The 20785-nt window shown below is 39.0% G+C and overlaps 1 protein-coding gene and 1 long non-coding RNA gene across 2 annotated transcripts; both read left to right on the top strand.

The window, feature by feature from the left end:
• The first annotated feature begins 1542 nt into the window (after nt 1-1542).
• Nucleotides 1543-2774, top strand: LOC147494770 (uncharacterized). The gene is made up of 2 exons (XR_015199165.1): nt 1543-1742; nt 2266-2774. It is a non-coding gene; the product is annotated as an uncharacterized LOC147494770 (long non-coding RNA).
• Nucleotides 2775-10292: 7518 nt separating this feature from the next.
• Nucleotides 10293-13531, top strand: LOC147494771 (enoyl-[acyl-carrier-protein] reductase [NADH], chloroplastic-like). Its single transcript, XM_086568240.1, has 11 exons — nt 10293-10314; nt 10917-11026; nt 11120-11175; nt 11263-11347; nt 11651-11725; nt 11797-11857; nt 12019-12070; nt 12145-12196; nt 12295-12336; nt 13157-13253; nt 13374-13531. Exons 1-11 carry the CDS (start codon nt 10293-10295, stop codon nt 13529-13531), a joined length of 810 nt encoding a protein of 269 aa, XP_086424366.1.
• Nucleotides 13532-20785: the final 7254 nt, after the last annotated feature.

Genomic DNA, 20785 nt, shown 5'->3' on the forward strand with positions numbered 1-20785 from the left:
CCCATCAACCTTCAAGCACCGTGAGGGGAAAAAATCTGTCTTAAGGACATAGTGTATCTACACTAGGCTCGGATTTCATTAAAAAGTACAAGACACTTACAAGACAAAAGGTTTGTATAGTTTGGTAATTGGTAAAGAGTAAGTACAATTAAGTTGTATATTCCTAACACTTCTCAGTGTATATTATTCCACAGTGTAAAAAAAAAACAAGTACTTGTTTAAGTTCCATGATGTACTAAGCACTAGGCCCCCGGAGACAATTCCTAGCTCTCTTAATCGATTGTTGTATAATAAGCTTGCAAAGCCTTAGTTTCCCAGATATTAACAAGTATTGGATTATCGGATCGATTGAACGCCACCCGATATGTACCAAGTATATAGAGTTCAACTATTAACATATCCGACAAGTTCAACTATCCTTTAGGCATGATGCCGACATAAATCGAAAGCATTAAGCGTTTAACTCGTGTTCCTATCTAATATTAGTTGTCACGGATTTGATTTTGAGCATGTTGATCGATCAATTGGCTTTTCCTATCTAATATATATTAGTTGGTAGCAAGTCTCATAGCGAAGGTTAGGGATGCATAGCCTAGTTTTTTGTAGGTAATTTCAATAGCAACTCGATCCGTGAAGCACGGAATTTTAGTTGGAAGTAGTTATCGAGTCCAAAATAATATCAATTTGCACCAAAACCTTTATGTTCCACACTTAAAGAGTACTCCCTTTATCCTCATGGCACGGCGTTTGCATTTGCCATACCGCTAAAAATGTGTTATTAACATAGCTAATCTCGCCAAGATATGTTGTCTTTTTCTAGCCCGCCCTCTCGCTTTCAGGATTTGGGCCTCTCCAAGACGGTCCGAGTCAAGTATGTTTTTTTCAAGTTGCTTTCTTTCCGGTGTTTGCCGCGGTCCGATTAAGCAGCCTAGTTTGTTTTTTTTTCCGAGGTTTTACTATTTCCGATGTTTTGCGTCTGTTAAACGTGTCTTGACAGAATTTGTTAGAAATTAAGTTTCCAAGTTCTATACGACTATACGACTATACAAGAGTATTGGATGTTTACATAAAATTAAATTGCTTAAGAATGGTTTTGCTTGAAGGGAACTGTCAGCACAATCTTAATTTGTGCCTACTAACTGTTGGAAATAAGGTTGGATAGACGCCCACCAAGATAAGGATAAACCACTGAGTATAGGACTCTATCCTATCTGATATTAGATGAGTATAGGACTCTATCCTATCAGATATTAGATGAGTATAGGATTCTATCCTATCAGATATTAGATGAGTATATAACTCTATCCTATCTGATATTAGATGAGTATAGGACTCTATCCTATCAGATATTAGATGAGTATATAACTCTATCCTATCTGATATTAGATGAGTATAGGACTCTATCCTATCCAATATTGAGGAGGTGGGAACCTCTATAAATAGACCCCCACCTCTCACATATTAATCATCCGAACAACAAGAAAAGCTCTCTCTCCTTTAATGGCGACCTCCAACATTTTCTAAAGTAGAAGCCCAGTAATTTGTGGAGATTCCATAGGTGGTATCCTCCCTAGCCATTGTCAGTTCTTGGTTCTTGGTTCGTGAAAAAAAAAAAGGTTGCTTCCCGTTCGTGGTTGGAACTTGACTCAAGCAAAGTTAAGAAGAAGAAGATCTTGAGTGTGTCAAGAACATCTTCTCTGTAGATCAAAGCTTGGAACTTCAAATTGAAAGCTGTGACCAAGGTACGATCTTCTGTTTCCGCTGCGCTATTTTATGCATGTGGTATAACGTAATTGTATATATCATAGGAATCATGCATGAGATATCGATAAAATCCTACATTGGCATCGAGCCAGTTTTCCATGGTTTGCATGCTTTTGTTTGCGGTTTTGATCTTGTGATCTACAATTTTGAAAAAAATGCGTTTTTTTTCAAAATATTTTAATTAATTTTTAAATAATTAGGTTGTTTAAAATTAATTAGATATTGCTTAATTTTTTTTGTAAAATAAATTATTTATGGGAAATAATTAGTGGAAAATTTTTTCTAGGAAATTTTTTTCTTAGAAATTTTTACATGGAAATTTATTTCTGAGATTATTTCTCTATAAATTTTAGATTTTTTTTTCACATGTATTTTTCCACAATTAAAAATTGACATTAGGATGTTTATTTTTACCATGCAGTAATTATTTGAATCTGGATTTTTACTATTGCATGAATATAAAATTGTTTGTTTTCTATCAACGGTCATATGAAAACTAAGGCACAATGCCTAAGTCACATAGACCCGAAACTTGTAGGAAAACTGAACCAGATCTTGGGAGACGGGCTTCCAAGAAACGCATGACTGCAAAGCAATATAGGAGAACTTTGAAGCCTACTGTCTTGAAATCTGATAAGATAGAGACAGAGCCACCATCACCAGAATATACACCAAAGAGCCCCAGTCCTATTCAAGATAGGAATGAGGCTCGACCACTTAAATCTCTCCTACATCGATTATGGGACGATGCTAAGGAACCAAATCCATATGATGTGTCATCAGGGTTTATTTTCCCACCTCACGGGGAAACAGAGGAAGTGGCTAGTAATTTTCGAATGGCTGATAGTGACTGTGAGGATGAGGATGACTCCCCTGGGCACCCAGGAAGCTTCTATGTTCATGGTTGACTAGCTCTGTTTAGTTCTACATTGTTTTTTGAAAGATAGGAAACTCTTTTTTTTGTAGAAACAATTTTATGAAATGGAAATTTAAGTAGTAGATTTTTTGCATATTCTATGTTATTGATAGTCAAATGCATTGATTTTATTTAATGGCTAGAATCATGCTAGTAGATTATCATGATCATCTCATATGTGAAAATGTGGATTACTTAGATTTAAATTTAAGAGATGATTCTTATTCGTAGTATCTTATTTTTGGAATTCAAACTTGATAGAATGGCACCCGATGGAAAATCCCGTTCACGATGCTACGAAAAGGACTTGTTAAACGATAAAATTACGAACTTTGGTCTAGGAAAGTTAGGCTAATTCTCGCGATAGGAAGGTCATTGATGTAATAATCGGAGACAATGTGAGAACCCCCATTTGAAGGATTAACACAAGTCGCTTATATCTGCTTGTACTTAAAAAGTACAATGAGTATACAAGCAAAGATAATGTTGCCCGAATTGCCATACTTGGCACCATGAGGAATGACTTCATGATGCGGTATGATGGCCTTGGATCGGCAAAAGAGCTATGGGAAGCAGTAAAAGCGGACCTTGGGGGTACGACTACTGCACAGCTGAGGAGGCTACAAATGAGCTTTGACAAATTTATCAAGCTGCCCCATACCTCTATGACACAACATTGCACGGTGATGAGAAACATGGTTCTTTGAAGTTAGCCCAAGGGGATAAAGTCTGTCAAATGAACAACAAATTCAAATTTGTCATTAGGTCTTTACCTAAAACTTGGGAACAATTTTGTCTTATCTTGACGCATGACGACAGTATCACAAACTTTGCACAGGTGCAAAGGAAATGTGAGCTTGAGGAACAAAGGCTTCTCAATGAAAAGCCTGTTGTTCAAACTGAAGCAAATGTTGTCAACTCCAAAAAGAGGAAGGCTCCTTGGAACAAGAAAAGTGGAAAAGGGAAAGGCAAGGAAAAGGCCAAGCCTAACCCACAGCAAAAGAAACCTAGGAAGTCGATAGACATGACTAGTGTTGAATGCTTCCGTTGTCATCAGATGGGACACTATGCTAGGGCATGTCCTTCTCCTGAGGTGAGTTTTACTTTAAAATCTTGTCAATGTGATAAGTATCGTCATGTCATCTTTGTCTGATTCATCACAATATTGGATTGTAGATTCAAAGAATGACAGACAGACCACATAAGCGGGATAGGTCCCTATTTGAAGATTTCGGAAACTTCCACAAGGAACTTCGGAGAGTCCACATGGGAAACCAAAGTGTTGCCGATGTTTTGGGGCAGTGCACTTGTAGGTTGGATTTTATGAGTGGGAGATCCATCCTTATTGAAAAAGTACTCTTTGTACCCTCAATTAGGAGAAATCTTTTATCAGTTTTGAAATTACTTCAAGAATCCTATGTGTTTAATTTTTCCCAGAACTCGCTTGAGATATCTTTAAATAACAGTTTGATAGGTCATGCTTATTTAATGAATTCTTTTATGACATTACACTTAGCACAAACTGAAGTTTTTATGTCTAAAATGGTTGGTTGCCAATTGTGGCATGCTAGACTAGGACATATTGGACACAATAGGATAGACCGCTTAGCAAGGGAGGGTTATTAGGTAACTTAACCTCTGTTAAAATGGAAACTGTGAAAGTTGTCTTCTTTGGAAAAGCCACCAAGAAACCTTTTGGGAAAGCCCAAAGGGCAACTTATCCTTTACAACTTATTCACTCGGACATCCGTGGACCAATGAATGTAACAAAGACAAGGCATGGGGCTTTGTATTTCATTACCTTCATTGGATGACTATACACGTTATGGGACCGTGTACTTGATGTCTCACAAATCGGGCGCCTTGGACTATTTTAAAAGTACAAGAACTTAGTTGAGAATCAACTTGATAGGACAATAAAGGCCTTAAGAACTGACCGCGGACGTGAATATCTTTCTGATGAGTTTAAGGAACTCTGTGAAAATAAGGGTATAGCTAGACAGCTAACTATTCCTTATACCCCTCAGCAGAATGGTGTCTCTGAGAGAAGGAATAGAACCCTGCTGGACATGGTTAGATCTATGATGGCTCAGGCTAACTTGCCTATCTCATTTTGGGGTGATGCATTGTTAACGGCTGCGCACATACTTAACCTAGTTCCTTCAAAAACTGTTGACAAAACACCCTATGAACTATGGACTGGTAGACAACCCGTTTTGAACTACCTTAGACCATGGGGGTGTGCGGCCTTTGTCACTTCTCAAAATCGAGAATTTGGAAAGTTGAGTGCTCCTGGAAAGAAGTGTATCTTTATAAGATCTGATTGAGACTTCTAAGGGGTATGTCTTCCTAGGGGAGGATACTCAAGGGCATGTCACGAAATAGAAGCACGTAACGCCGATTCTTAGAGGATCAATACCCAATGAGGGGTGAGGTTGATAAGGATATACAACTTTACGAAGTTGATAACCTTATAACTGCTGATGAACAAGGCTAAGATGAAACTTTCATCAACCCCGATTCTAGTAACAATGGCATTGGTCAAATGATTGATCAATCCCAACCTCGTAAGAGTGTTAGAGGCCATATCCCCAAACGCGTCGGTTTGAGATTGAAGGGAGATAAATATGACCAATGCACTTACAGAAATATCTGATGAACCTAAAATGTTCAAGGAGGCTATTTCTGGGTCCAATACAAGTAAGTGGATGGAAGCTATGAAGGAAGAATTGGAGTCGATGAAGAAAAACAAAGTATGGGACTTAGTTGATCTACCTCCAAACGGGGAGATCTATTGGGAACAAGTGGGTTCTCAATCAAGAAAAATCACGAGGAAGGAACATAGACAAATTCAAAGCTAGGCTTGTTGCAAAAGGTTACACCCAAAAGAAGGAATAGACTATGAGGACACCTTCTCACCAAGTAGTGAGATTTGCCTCCATACGTCTCCTCTTGTCAATGGTTGCCCATTTAGATTTAGAGCTTTACGGATGGATGTCAAAACTGCTTTTCTCAATGGAGAATTACAAGAGGAAATCTATATGGATCAACCCATTTGGTTTTTTCAATCAAGGGTCAGCAACACAAAGTGTGTAAACCGAAAACAGATCCATATATGGTTTAAAAACAGCCTCTCAGGCAGTGGAATCGAGATTCCATGAAGCAATGCTTCAAGACAAATTTGAAATGGTAAATGAGGACCATTAGCGTATATGTCAAGACATCTAAAAATGGTTTTGTGATTCTATCTCTATATGTGGATGACATTTTGTTAGCAGGTAACAATAAGGCATTGATAAATTCCACTAAGGAGTGGTTGTCATTAAACTTGAAATGAAGGACATGGGTGAAGCAAGTTATGTCTTAGGAGTTAAAATAACTTCGTGATGATCGGCCCAAACGCTTGTTATCTTTGTCTCGGAGACATATATCAAGAAGGTTTTGGAAAGATTCAACATGACTGAGAAGGTTTTGGAAAGATTCAACATGGTGATTGTAAGCAAGTGGATCTCCCAAGAAGTCTAGGAGAGTCTTTGAGTTCTAAAATGTCTCCCAAGAATCCTCAAACTCAGGCTATGAAAAATGTACCATACTCAAGCGCAGTCGGAAGCCTTATGTATGCAATGTTGTGTACAAGGCCAGACATCTGCTATGCAGTTGGATTAGTATCAAGGTTCCAAACAAATCCACGGGGTCGCATGCTTTGGAAGCGTCAAGAAGATAATGAGGTATCTAAAAGGCACCGTGGACTACTCACTTGTCTACCAAGGGAAAGATCTTAAGCTGATTGGGTACTCCGATGCCGACTGGGCTGGAGACCTTGATGAGAGGAAGTCAACTTCAGGATATACCTACATAATGAATGGAGGTGCTATATCTGGAGCAAAGAAGAAGCAAACTTCCATAGCACTTTCAACTATGGAAGCTGAGTATATTGCATGTTGCTCTGCCACACAGGAGGCTGTGTGGCTCAGACGATTCATCAAACACTTGTCAGTGTTCTCAAAATTTCTTGAACCGGTTCACATCACGATCGACAAAGATGGCTGCTCTTGCATATGCTAAAGATCCAAAGTACCATGGAAGAACCAAGCATATAGAGTTAAAATACCACTACGCACGACAAATGATATCGAAAAAAGAAAGTGGTTCTACAACATATATCCATTGACCAAACCTATTCCAAAGGAACTCTTCCTTGCACATGTAAAAATGCTTGGGTTAAAGAGGATGTGATTATGTTAAGAACACTTTGATGGTTTAATGAATAAAAGTGCATTCTTTCCGGATCGATTGCATTCTCATTTATCTTTGTTTATCATCTCATATGTATGTCAAGTAGGGTTGACTGGTTCACTCACATGAGCAGTCCACTTCCATTTTAAACATGGGAGTTTAGCTTGACAAGTCACTAAACCTTATAGGAAGGGTGGACCTAGTCTTAGGAGTCATGCCCTTCTTATAATTGATAAGAAGAAACATGTGCTTCATAGGGAAGATTCATCTAAACCTACAAAGCGGTTGTTGCCAAGTGGGAGCATAGTATCCTTGGAATTGTCATTAGGGATGACAACACTTGCATGGTATGAGTGGACATACAGGATATCTATTGTTGAGTAAACAAATTAGATACTCTTGCCATGACATGTTTTCACACAACATGTGTATAGTTGACCACCTGAGAGCAAGAAAAGAAATATCCCTAAAATTCTTGCTATGTGAGCTCTATTGATATATTTTTTGTTTAAAACATATCGAATGGTACCCTCCTTGAACTTTTGACCTTGTCAAGAAAATAAGAGGACTACTCGTAACTTTGGTTTGCTCCCCACAAGCTCTTACTAAAAGGTCATTTGGATGCATACTTGGGAAGTTGGTAGAACTCGGCGACAATGACTTGCGTGCAAAGGGTAAAAAGAAGGTTTATCACACAATCACTAAGATTCTACGGCGGGACAATTGATGATAATTGTGAATCATGTGATACGTTTTTGACTTTATGGTGTGGACTCATAGGGATGAGTGCTATTTGTCAAAGTGATGAAACAAACAGATCTTGGGGTATACACACACTCTCCGGATATTAGGTTTTCGGATTCATCTTCTTTAAGATCACTTTCATGGTAGATCACCGCGGTCGTGCTTTTCATTGCGACTTGCTACTTCACGAGATATCATGATACGTGTGCTAGGGGTCACACGAACCATTTGTCGTGTGAGACACACAAATGGCTAAGCATTCTACTTAAATGCTTCTCTTAGAAACCTTCTTCGCCGTTGTGGTAGAGTGGGAGATGTTGGAAATAAGGTTGGATAGGCGCCCACCAAGATAAGGATAAACCCGAGTATATGACTCTATCCTATCGATATTAGATGAGTATAGGACTCTATCCTATCGGATATTAGATGAGTATAGGATTCTATCCTATCGGATATTAGATGAGTATATAACTCTATCCTATCCGATATTAGATGAGTATAGGACTCTATCCTATCGGATATTAGATGAGTATATAACTCTATCCTATCGATATTAGATGAGTATAGGACTCTATCCTATCGATATTGAGGAGGTGGGAACCTCTATAAATAGACCCCCACCTCTCACATATTAATCATCCGAACAACAAGAAAAGCTCTCTCTCCTTTAATGGCGACCTCCAACATTTTCTAAAGTAGAAGCCCGATTAATTTGTGGAGATTCCATAGGTGGTATCCTCCCTAGCCATTGTCGGTTCTTGGTTCTTGGTTCGTGAAAAAAAAAGGTTGCTTCCGTTCGTGGTTGGAACTTGACTCAAGCAAAGTTAAGAAGAAGAAGATCTTGAGTGTGTCAAGAACATCTTCTCACGTAGATCAAAGCTTGGAACTTCAAATTGAAAGTTTGTGACCAAGGTACGATCTTCTGTTTCCGCTGCGCTATTTTATGCATGTGGTATAACGTAATTGTATATATCATAGGAATCATGCATGAGATATCGATAAAATCCTACACTAACCTACCCCTCCCCTGCCGAATTGAAATTATGAAGAAGAAATTCATCATCATGTTGTCATGATAAAATCAATAGGCAATTTTCCACATAAACACGAAAAAGCTAGCTCGGTTCACTTCTGAAAATAGGGAAGAAAAGACCCTGACATCAGACACTGGCAATGTGAGACAAAATCACACTGCAAGACACCTACTACGACTCGAGATCACGAAAAGAAAAATGAAGACACATTTTCCCTGGCGGGTAACACAATGACAGACTAACAACTGAACCGAAGAATGACTCCTAGGAATAAATAAAACTAAACTGATGGAGATAAGGAGACTTAGGAGAGATAACATAGAAGTGAACCCTTAGAATCAAACCAGTATCCTCGGACTCAATACCTTTTCTAATCCTGGTCCTGACTTTCGCTCCCTCCGACTATATCACGCCAACTTGCCCCCTTTGGATCTTTTTCATTGTGTCCTGGCTCAATTGAATTATTTTCAGGACCACCTGGTGCCACAGAATAACCAGCGACTCCTTTAGATGGTTCTGCTGCTACAGCAGTAGGTAGACGAAAAGTTAGGGACAGATCAAGATCAACATATCCTTCTGCAGCCACAGAAACATCAGTAGTACGCTCTCCCAACTTTAGGGACAGATCAATACCATTTTTTCGGGTTGAAGAGTTCCCAAAAGTGTGGGGTGAGGCATCACGGTTGAACCTAATGGTCACTGTTGGCAGTTCCAGGACTTCTGATGTTGTTGAAACTGAACCAGCTCTAGGCTGGATCGCTGCATCAGAGTTGCCCTGTGAAGTGCCGGTTGTAGGCAGAACCGTTGTCTTCAGGCTGACTCGTTGAGTGGCTTTAGCGACTCCTGATGGAGCTGAAGAATCACCAGAAGTGCAGGGTATATCCCTAACCACTCTTGGTGATCCTATGTTATTATAATGACCACTGGAAGGTAGAGAGAGGCTCGGGATGTTGAACGTTTCAGTGGACTGTCCCCGTGGAGCATGGGTAGCGAGAGTTCTTGGATGTTGATCTGATGGACGGAGATTAGATAGGCTCGGGATGTTGAACCCTTCATTAGACTGTCCCCGCGGAGCATGGGTAGAGAGAGTTCTTGGATGTCAATATGGTGGACGAGCTGGTCCAGATTGCCTCGGGATATTGAACCCTTCAATGGACGGTCCCCGTGGAGCATGGGTTGAGAGAGTTCTCGGTTGTTGATATAGTCGACGATACGCTCTAGACATCCTTGACCCTGTGTACCTCCCTCTGCCACCAGAAAGCCCATTAAATATTGATCGATAGGTATGGAACTCGGGTTCATAGGGCTCATTCAAGTCGTAAAGCATCTCCCCATCAAGCATCCTCTGCGTTGTTTGTTCTGGCACACGCTCATTTTGGGGGCCACTAAGCGGTACTGAATTGAAGAAATCCGGAAAATGAAATGTGTAGTTATCAGTTTTGGTCATGGGGGACTGAGCTTCAATCAGCCCAGCTGCCACTCCAGGCATTAATGTATTAGTTTCATCATCAAGGAATGGTAAGATAGGATCAGCATCTGCATTTTGTGCCTCCATTGAAGAATTATTGTTGATCAACATTGTGTGTGGCAGCGAAATAATGTATGTATGTGATGAGATCGGTGATTTGTAAGAGTTCAAAATGGCTATTTAATACTAGTGAATGATTAAGACAGAATCTTCAAGTTTGGAAATACATCGATTTCTGTAAATTATATACTAACTCTTGCCACTTCAAGTCAGACAATTAATTGACTGAATTCAGATCATTTAGACTATCAGGTGTTTATGAGGTAAATCCTTTGTCTTCCTTACATGGAAGGATATCTTTTTCCTTTTCTAATATATAGGATGGATGGAAAAACATTAAATGGTAACGAAATTAATTAATGAGATTATTAAAATTATTTCAAAATTCAAAACATTTGCCTTGAGCCTGAAATGGGTCCAAGTCGAGATCCGAAAACATTGTTCGACCCATTTGGAAGTTAATTGCACCCACTTGAGTGATTACTTCTTCTGCATATAACATTACAGGAGAGAGATATATATTTCCTTATTAGGGAAGGATTTTATCACCACAAAGGCAATGTCTGAAACTAGTGAGACCAAGTCTGCCTATTGATCTCAGAGGTTTGCCAGCTTTATACCAAATAGATGAAAATATATGTTTCTGTTAAGGAAAGATGAATGATATAAACATGTTGTAGATTCTGGTTTGTAGGTAAGAGGGCATTTATCGCTGGAATAGCTGATGACAATGGATATGGTTGGGCTATAGCAAAATCTCTAGCTGCTGCCGGTGCTGAAATCCTTGTTGGCACATGGGTGCCTGTACGCTACATATCCCGTCCTCCTCCTAATTTTATGTGGTAATATAGAAAACCATGGCAATGTGTATATCCTGATACAGTTTTTTTGCTTCAGGCACTCAACATCTTCGAGAGTAGTTTACGTCGTGGAAAGTTTGATGCGTCACGCGTGTAAGAATGTGGAATTATTTCTTAATTACTCTTTGGTAGGTTGATGCTTGAAGAGCTATATTTGATGGAGATTTTGATATTTCACAGGTTGCCAGATGGTTCTCTCATGGAGATCACCAAAGTATATCCGTTGCATGCTGTTTATGACACCTTAGAGGATGAACGGGAAGATGTAAAGTTCAACTGCTTAAATACAGTACCGTAAATGATTGAGAGATGCTTCAATCAAATCCCTTTTGACCACGAATATTTCAGGTTAAAGCAAATAAACGCTGTGCAGGGTCCTCGAAATGGACAGTTCAGTTATTACACTTGCTTCTTTTTTTATCTTGACATTGGTGCTATATAGAAGAGTTGGTAATTACGTTTTACTTGTTTATGCCATATCTTCGGTAAAAGATTCGTCATCATCGAAATATCAATTATAGTTTATTCCACAACAGCAAATGAACCAATGTATCTGAACTGCTCGCAGGAAGTAGCTGAATCTGTAAAACAGGATTTCGGAACTATTGACATCCTCGTGCATTCGCTTCCCAATGGACCAGAGGTATGACTGACTTCTTCTGTTCAGTTTGCTATCTATTTTGGGGATTAAACTTCAGGATGTGCTTAAAACAGGTCACGAAACCTCTACTGGAGACATCTAGGAAGGGCTATCTTGCAGCAATATCTGTATCAAGTTACTCTTAATTATGTTTCTTTGCTCAAGCATTTCATTCCAATAATGAATCCAGGTATGCTTTTCGTTTGGAAATTTCAGTACGTTACTCATCTTAATTTGCATTTTATTATACTTATGAGTCATGACTTCTGAACTATACTCCGCTGTCACTGTTGCAGGTGGCGCATCAATCTCGCTTACATATATTGCTTCCAAAAGGATCATCCCAGGGTATGTATGCTCTGCCTTATCTACTAAGTGGTTGTGTTGCTGGGATAGATCTTGATTGAACTGTTTATGAGCAGATATGATGGTGGAATGAGTTCGGCTAGAGCCGCATTAGAGAGTGATACTCGAGTTAGTTATTTGTTTCTCATTTCCCTACTTACCTTTTACTTGTGATTTGTTTTCTTAGTAAGTTCAAGACACTTATACAATGGTTCCTGCTTTTGAAGCTGGGAGACGCCACAAAATCAGAGTTAATACGATATCAGCAGGTACACTCTCATTTTATAACGCTGTATTCACCAGAGTGAAACCTTTTAGTACCTATAAACTTACATAAACCTGTATGAAATTCCATGTCATCTCTGTAAATGTCATTCATGTTCGTAATATTTGTAGTGGGCAAATATCCTACTAAATAACAGAGATTATAACTGATATTTCAAAACTTGAAACATGGGCATAAGGGCCAATGTTTCGGTATATTTCGAGGTCATGTTTAAACATATGCAGGTATTGAGCGGGAAAAAAGGAGGAAGACAAGAGACACGTGCCAACAATGGATTGGGTCAAGGTCAAAACAGGACACTATATAAAGACTGGAAGAGGATCAGAAAGAGGATTCATGATTCATTATCCAAAAAGTCATTGTAAAGAGGAGAGAGAAATAGAGAGAAACAAAGGGAGAAACTGTAAACTGTTATCGCAATTCGATCAATAAAACAAATATTCAATTCATCTTCTTTTTCGATTCTGTTTCCTTCATTCATTCTATTGTGTGATCTTAGAGCATAAGTAAGAAAGTGTTCTTAGACATCACAATATTGATAGTAGGGAATATCATTAATAACGTTAATCACATTCGTAAGTGGTTGACGTGGAAGTTTTATTTCCTCAAATGTATAAAGGTGCTCAGATACTATACCTCCCTTTGACTTCTAAAGTCACTTGGGTTATGCAGTTGATCCAGTTTGTATTCTGATTTTTATTTGATTGTGATTCTATCTGAAAATAGTACATTCATTCAGTTGATCCATTTGTATTTTGAGGTTTATTTGTTGTGATTCTATCTTAAAATAAATCAATACTCAGGACCACGTACTGGGAAGTTGTGCTGCAAAAGCCATTGGATTCATTGATAAAATGATTGAATACTCACTAGCTCCCTTGGAGAAAGAACTGTCTGCAGGTGAGTTCACTGAGAACACATTGTTAAGGATACAAATCTAATCACTCTTTTTTCTTGGTCCCAAGTTCCTATTGCTTCTTATTTCACTTTTCACCAAACTTGAAACTTAAAATGGTACAGATGAGGTGGGAAATACTGCCGCCTTCTTGGTGTCCCCATTGGCTTCGGTGATTACAGGTGTTGTTGTTTATGTTGACAATGGTCTCAATGGCATGGGAGTTGGAGTTGACAGCCCAATATTTGGCAAACTTAACCTTCCGAAGGACAACCAGAGCTAAAAGGGGCTCACTGATGAAGCTGTTGATTTAGGGTAGAGTTTCATCTGGGTGTTAATTTTGAGGTAGGGGTTTTTTCCTTTCTTTTTCTTTTGTAGAGTGTTAAGAAGAAAGCTCGACCACTACCTCCTTTTGTTAGGTTTGTGGAACCGTCGAGCTTTGCTCCGGTGTCCGACTATGCCGCTTTTCAGCTTGGAGAAGGAGGCGCACCCTACGCTCCACTTGGCCTTGTAGAAGGCACCCCGCTTCGTCTTTTGCGAGAAAGTTCTTTGGAAGTTGGTAAGCGAAAGTGCCCCTGCGGCTTCGACCATGCCTTAGTCGAGGCGCACCCCGCGCTCATGCCTTGCGAAAATTACTGGAAGTCAGCAAAGAAGGGGGCGCGACCCGTGCTCGCCCATGCCTTGGTCAGGTAGGGCGCACCCTGCGCTCATGCCTACCGAAATTTTGACAGTGTTTCGATATTTCGGCCCAAAGCCCATTTTCTCACATTTTTCTATGTGTACCTATATAAAGGAAATAGAATAAGGTTTTTAGACAACTTTTGAGAGATTCATTTCTTGGGTATTGTGGGAGCTCTATTGAGCTAGGTTTTGAGTGAGGCCTCTTGTTCTTGATTCTTGTTACCTCTTGTAAACTCTCCAATCTTTACTATAAAGGAAACTCGACTCTTGTGTGGATGTAGGTAACATTTACCGAACCACCTTAAATCTTTGTGTCTCTTTGCATTATTTACTTCCATATTTATTGTTGCTATGAATTATGATGATAAACTAGTGGTTTTGCTTTGTTGAGTTTGTTGTGATAACTACCAAAGTCTTGGGTGGGCGATTTCCTTGGTGTAATATCCAAGTTGAAGTCATTTGGGATTGAAAGTAACTAGGTTGAGGTGTGACTTCCTAGTGAAATCTCCCAACAAATGGTATTTTCATATGAGAATCTTCAACTTATTTTCAAAGACATTTGTTTCTTTGATGTGTCAATGCTAAAGAATTCAAAGGTATTGATTTATCGATAAGAGTAAAATGTGTTGAATATAACTAACTGCATTTAGAAAAAGGAATTTACTTTCGGAATGTGAAGTCCGGAGGGAGGGTAGAGTGTTGGTCAAGAAAGATTGATCCAAAGAATATAAAACAAAAAAAAAAAATGAAAATAGAAAAACCATGTTCTGGCTTGTACTGGAGATAAGTCTGGAGGCAACTATGAGAAGCTATCATGGCTTTTCTAATTTGCCTAGTTTAAGCATTTGGTATTTGTTATTAGCTATTTTTCCCATAGTAAAGAGAGAGTTATGTCCTTGTGACAGAAAAGATAACGATTTCAATCTGGATGGTGGCAACAGAACCAGAGTGGTAGAAAACCTTAGATCTATTGGTTTGTTCTTAATGTAGAGAAATTTTGGTAAGGGAAGGCATTTGCAGGTGTCTTGGTTTCTTTTTTTTTTTGGTAGGTAAACGAGGATTTTATAGAGGTCCCCTACCCCTTTTTATTGAATTTAAAAGAACTAAGCTTGTTACACTCTCACATACTCTTTCCATAATGCATCATCAATTACAATCCTCCTGAGTTCCTCAGACAAAGAACTAGGCTCTATTTCCAACCAGTTTACATTTGGAATATGTGATGCTAACAAATCCACTAACCTATTAGCTTCTCTAAAAATATGGCATATAGTAAAATACTCCATTTGTCCCTTCATTCCTTCAATGCTTCTCATGGTCTTGTTTGCTACCCATAGGTGCTTTTCTCCACTCTGCATGAAAGATACCACATTGCTGGAGTCTGTTTGTGCTGCTAGCCGTGTCACATTATGCTTATGTGCCAGTTTCATACCTTGTTCCACTGCCTGTTGTTCGATTATAGCAATACTGTGATAGTTAGAATTTCCATGTGCCATTGCTATTTCGCCTGCATTGTCATCTCTTATAATATGAGCCTATCCTCCTTCCTCCCCTTGAAGTGTTCCATCAGTGTTTAGAATGAACACCCCTCTTCCTGCTGTTTCCCACTTGCATATCTTAGTTTCTCTTGTTATCACCTTAACATTGACATTCCATCTTGACACAAAGTCTTGTAGTTCTGCTTCTTGTTCCATCTTCAGGCTCAGAGAGTGAAGCTTTGTCTTTACATCTTGTAGTACTCGTTAAATAATATAGTCTGCGCTGTTGTGTTTGTTCTTAAAAATTCTTGCATTTCTCTCCAACCACACCCAATACACAAACCCATTCAGCAGTAGTTTGATAGCATCCTGTTTCCCACCCTTTCCTGCACTTAGCTGTACCACCCATGCTATTTCGGTTGCGGTTGCTATGTCGATTTATGCTGTTATAGCAAAGATACCTTAACAGTTTAGCCCATATGTACTGCGCAAAGTTACATTCAAAGAACAAGTGATCCTCTGTTTCCTTGTGTCTCCAGCATAGCACACAGAGATCTGTGGTGACTATTTTCTACTCCTTCAGTTTGCTCGTTGTTTTCAGACCGCCCTTTAATGCTAACCAAGTGATGAAGGCATGTCTTGGTATCTTGTTAGTAAACCACACCAACTGGTGCCAGTTTATCTTTTGTTTCGAGTTTCTTATATTCTCATATGTGTCCTTCAAACTGTAGTCTCCCTTTCTCAAAACTTGATCCATACGGTTCATCTTCTCCTCCCACTATATCCACTATTTCCTCCATATGCATTACGATATCAGGTAGATGTCTTCTAACACGATGGGGGATGTTCCACTTGCCATCTTGAATCAGTGAGCTGACTGTGGAGTTCATTCGGCATGTCAAGTCATGTATGAGTGCTTGAGGGAAATACCATTTCAATACTCCTGCAGGATGCCATGGATCGAGCCAAAAACTAGTATTTTTCCCGTTCCCGATTTGGTGCATGACAATGTCTGAGGCTTCTTTCCTTGTGTTTAGTAAATTCCTCCAGTTTCAGGAGCAATCATGTGGTACTTTCAGTTGCCAGAAGTTCTTATCTTTAATCAAATGCTTGTGGACCCACTCTACCCATAGGGTATCTTTCTTGTTCAGCAGCTTCCATATTTGCCTCATGATAGCAGCTGTGTTAACTTTATCCAGTTCTCTCAAGCCCAAGCCTCCTTCACTGTAAGAAGTGCATACTGCATCCCAACTTATAAGTGCATGAGATTGGTGTGATCGAGCCCACCCCAAAGGAAATTCTTACATATCCTATTAATTTCTTTCATAGTACTTGTAGGAATTATAAACACAAAGAAACCATTACATACTTAATTGATTGAGTCTGACTCTAACTAACTGTCAGAACCTCCCATATATGTAAGTCTCCCTTCCAATTTTGTACTCGATTTGTAACCTTGGTAATCAGAGACATACAATCAGAAGCCTTAAGTCTTGTTGTGATGAGTGGTAATATGAGATATTTGACAGGCATCTCTCCTATCTGAAAACCCAACACCCTAGCAATGTCACCACATGTACCTTGATCAACACCAGAGAAGAAGATGGTACTCTTGTTTAAGTTGGCTTCTAACCCAGTACATCTTGTAAAGGAGCTTAGGTTATTCTTCAAAGTTTTTGCTGTTCCAACATCCCTTCCCATAAAAGCAATCAAGTCGTCAGCAAAGGATAGGTGGGTGATAACAAGGTCACTGCACTTTTGGTGGAGTTTGTATTGTCCAGTATTAACACTATAAAGCATTAATTCAGCAAAGAGGTCCATCACCATCACAAACAGATATGGGGATATGGGATCGCCCTGCCTAATCCCTCTTCTTCCTTGAAAGAAACCATGGGGTGTCCCATTCAACATAATGGAATATGTAGGTGTCTCTACACACTTTCTAACCCAGTTAATGAACTTCCTAGGCACACCCGGTCTCTCGGAACAAACACCATCGATTCCCACCGCACGAGTAAAGTAGGCCTTCTTTAGGTCAATTTTACTGCACTTCTCGAAGGCCCCACATCTCTATGGTAGTTATGTAGCAGCTCCCGCGTGACAACACTATGTTATCTTGGATGCTTCTTCCCTCAATAAAAGCCGATTGGTTATTCGTGAATCGCCATAGGCACCACTTTCTTCAATCGACTTGTAAGAATCTTCGATATCACTTTATATACCACTCCACAACATGCAATCGGTCTATAGTCTCCTAACGATGTAGGATTGAGCAGCTTAGGTACTAGAGTGATACATGTAGTGTTTACCTCCCCGAACATGCAAGCTTGAAATGAAGAAGTTTCTTATTGCTTTAATGAGATCATCTCAATTATTCTCCAAGTGACTTTGAAAAATAATAAGGAGAACCCATCACTTCCAGGTGCCTTATCACTGCCTATGTTTGATAGAGCTTCTATTATTTCATTTCTTGTGACCTCCCCTTGCATCTCATTTGCCATATCTTCAGAGATCCTTTGTTTTGGGGCCATGCAATCAAATAAACCAAAGTTTATATCTTGCATCAGATCTGGACTGTATAGCTGCTTGTAGTATTCCACACACTCAGGACCAATCTCACTTATATCTTAGATGGTATTTCCATTGTCATCTATCAAACAAGTGATTTTGTTCATTATTCTTCTAGCCTGGACAGATTTGAAGAAATACTCAGTGTTACTGTCGCCTTGAGTAATTTCCTGGTCTCTAGATTTTTGCCTCACCAGTTCTTCTTCTACCACTGAAGCCTGTACAAACTCTCAGATGACTGCTATTTCTTGTACAATCAGTTCTGCATTCAATGGGTCTATCTGGAAGTTTGTTTGTACTGTATCCATTGCCTTCCTCTTCTCATGCACTCTTACATTCACATTTCCAATCCTCTGTTTGTTCCACTGAATTAGAGCTGCTTTTGTGATTTTCAATTTCTTCATAAACATATACATAGAGTTTCCAACAACTTGGCTCTTCCATGCCTCCTCTACAATATCAAAGAACCCTTGTTCTCTTGCCCAAAAGTTGAAAAACCTAAAAGCTTTTCTTGATTGATTTCTCTGTGGTGAGGAGTAGATCACCATAGGTGTGTGGTCTGAGATTGCACTTGTATTCAAGAACTCCACTTCATAACCCATAAACTTTCCAATCCAGTCTGAGTTTATCATGACTCTATCGAGCTTACAACTTATCCTGTTTTCCTGCTTATTGCTCCATGTGAGATAATTCCCCTTGTATCTCATATCAACAAGTCCTGCCATCGATACACAATTAGCTAGGTCCACAAACTGTTGATGTCTTACTGGTCGCCCTCCCACCTTTTCTTGAGCACTCATGAAAGAATTAAAGTCCCCCAGTGTGATCCACACGACTTCTGTATGGTACATGACAGGTCCACTAAACTGTGCCATAGGTTTTTCCTCTCTAAATAATCAGTACTACCATATATACATGACATGATGAATTTATCTCCCCCATTTGTACTAACCTCTACTATTATAACTTGTAACTCTGTCTTGAGTACAGTCACATCACATGCATTTGGATCCCAGCAGATCCAAATTTTGCCCAAATCACTGTATTCATAATTGCTCACCATCTTCCACCATGTGCAACACTTACACAGTACTTGATGTATGTTACTTTCCTTTACTCTAGTTTCAACAATACCCATTAAGCTAATGATAAAAGATAAAATTGAATAGTCTACCTACGAAATAAACGATGAACTCAAAACGTAAGTAAACTAAAACTATATTATGTGCCTAAGATTTATCAAAGATTTCTACTCTCAATCCTATGAGATATAGTGGAGTAGGAAGTTCGTTCCACTCCTAGTCCTTCCGCATGTTGTGTTTTCAAGTCTAATTACTCTACTCTAAGTCTAATGAGAGATTTACGAAGTGGCAACTAGACTACGATGCAACTACCCACAAGATGCAACTAGTCGATTATCAAAATAACTATGGTTATGCTCACGTTGATTCGATGATAAAGAGTTAGAGGGGATTGATTCCACCTTAACTCAACTTAATCCTATTAATCCATTTAATCGTCGAAATCCGACTTGAAGCGCTTGAGAACAATTGGTTCTTCCTAATCCCTAATTACACATGGCATTTCTACCAATTCATAACTAGCATGTGAGCGATTAAACCCATTCTCATGGTGAACTAATCGTTTCTAGAGAGTGGAAAGGAAATTACGACGACTCTACGATAATCGGAATCAAGCCTTCATCAAGGCTTCTCAACCCCTCTAATGGAGGTTTAGCCGAGAATCATTACTAATCATTTCGATTAAATTAAAACTAAACATGATATAAAGAATTGAAATTTACTAATCTAAATTAAACAATAATTAAAATCAAATTAATAACTAAGAATTGAATATCAAGTAATAAATGAAGTCAAATCTAACACAATGTAAATGACAAGAATAGAAATTGACAAAATAACTATTTTATTTATCTAATCAATCAAGAACAATGATTCAAAGACTTAATCTAAAACAAGAATTGAAAATGGAACTAAAACTTAATTAATCTAACAAAACTAGATCTAGAATTATCTATATTGTTTTTTAGGTCTAACTAGCTACCATTAATAAAAGAGCTAAGCTTTGGTTTTATACTTTCATATCCAAAAATCGTGCATGGGCTTGGAGCCATGTTTTGGGCCGAGAATCGGGCCCAAAACCCAATTCTTCGATCCAAAAGGCCTCTTCAGCTGCAGTTGGCTTCAATAGACTTTTGTCTACTTCTGCTCATCTGATTAGGTCAAGGCTTGGACCATTGGAAAGCTCTTTCCGATTCGGTCGTTTTGACATAAGGTAGGCCCCATTCGAGGGCCCGAGTCCAAAGATACCGCTTTTCGAAGTTCTCACGACTTGTGTCTTTGTTTATGCCCGTATCGACTTTTCAGCTTTTGACCGGGCTTTAGGAAGGCTTTGTCTTCTTGAATCTTGGCCTTTAATCACGGAACTACTTAGTAACCGACCTTTGCTCCTTTATCTCGCTAAAGTTGGTACATTCTGCGCACATAATGGACTTTGAAACACGAAATGCATAAAAACACGTGAATCGGTGTTAACTCTTAATTATTACTCACATAATTGGTCTAAAAAGTATGATCATTACGAGGGGTTAAAACTACAGTTTTGGGCTCTTATCAAACCACCCCAAAAAACAGCATTTTGCTTGTCCTCAAGCAAAGATGAGAAATTAGAATAAGTGACAAAAAATGGAGTTTTATCTACTCGTTTTTATTTGAGTGAGATTGCATTGACCATATGCAACAAAGCCTTAAACCACTAGGAATTCCCTAGTGGGACGAAGTTATAGCCTC

The sequence above is a fragment of the Coptis chinensis genome, chromosome 6 (assembly GCF_015680905.1).
Source record: "Coptis chinensis isolate HL-2020 chromosome 6, ASM1568090v1, whole genome shotgun sequence".
Lineage (NCBI taxonomy): Eukaryota > Viridiplantae > Streptophyta > Magnoliopsida > Ranunculales > Ranunculaceae > Coptis > Coptis chinensis.

Bases quoted from the DNA above. Each gene is read 5' to 3' on its own strand.
- LOC147494771 (XM_086568240.1), top strand. From the start codon at position 10,293: ATGTATGTATGTGATGAGATCG. The intron at 11,027-11,119 runs GTACGCTACATA...TTTTTGCTTCAG, and splicing joins TTGTTGGCACATGGGTGCCT to GCACTCAACATCTTCGAGAG. The intron at 12,197-12,294 runs GTTAGTTATTTG...CTGCTTTTGAAG, and splicing joins CATTAGAGAGTGATACTCGA to CTGGGAGACGCCACAAAATC.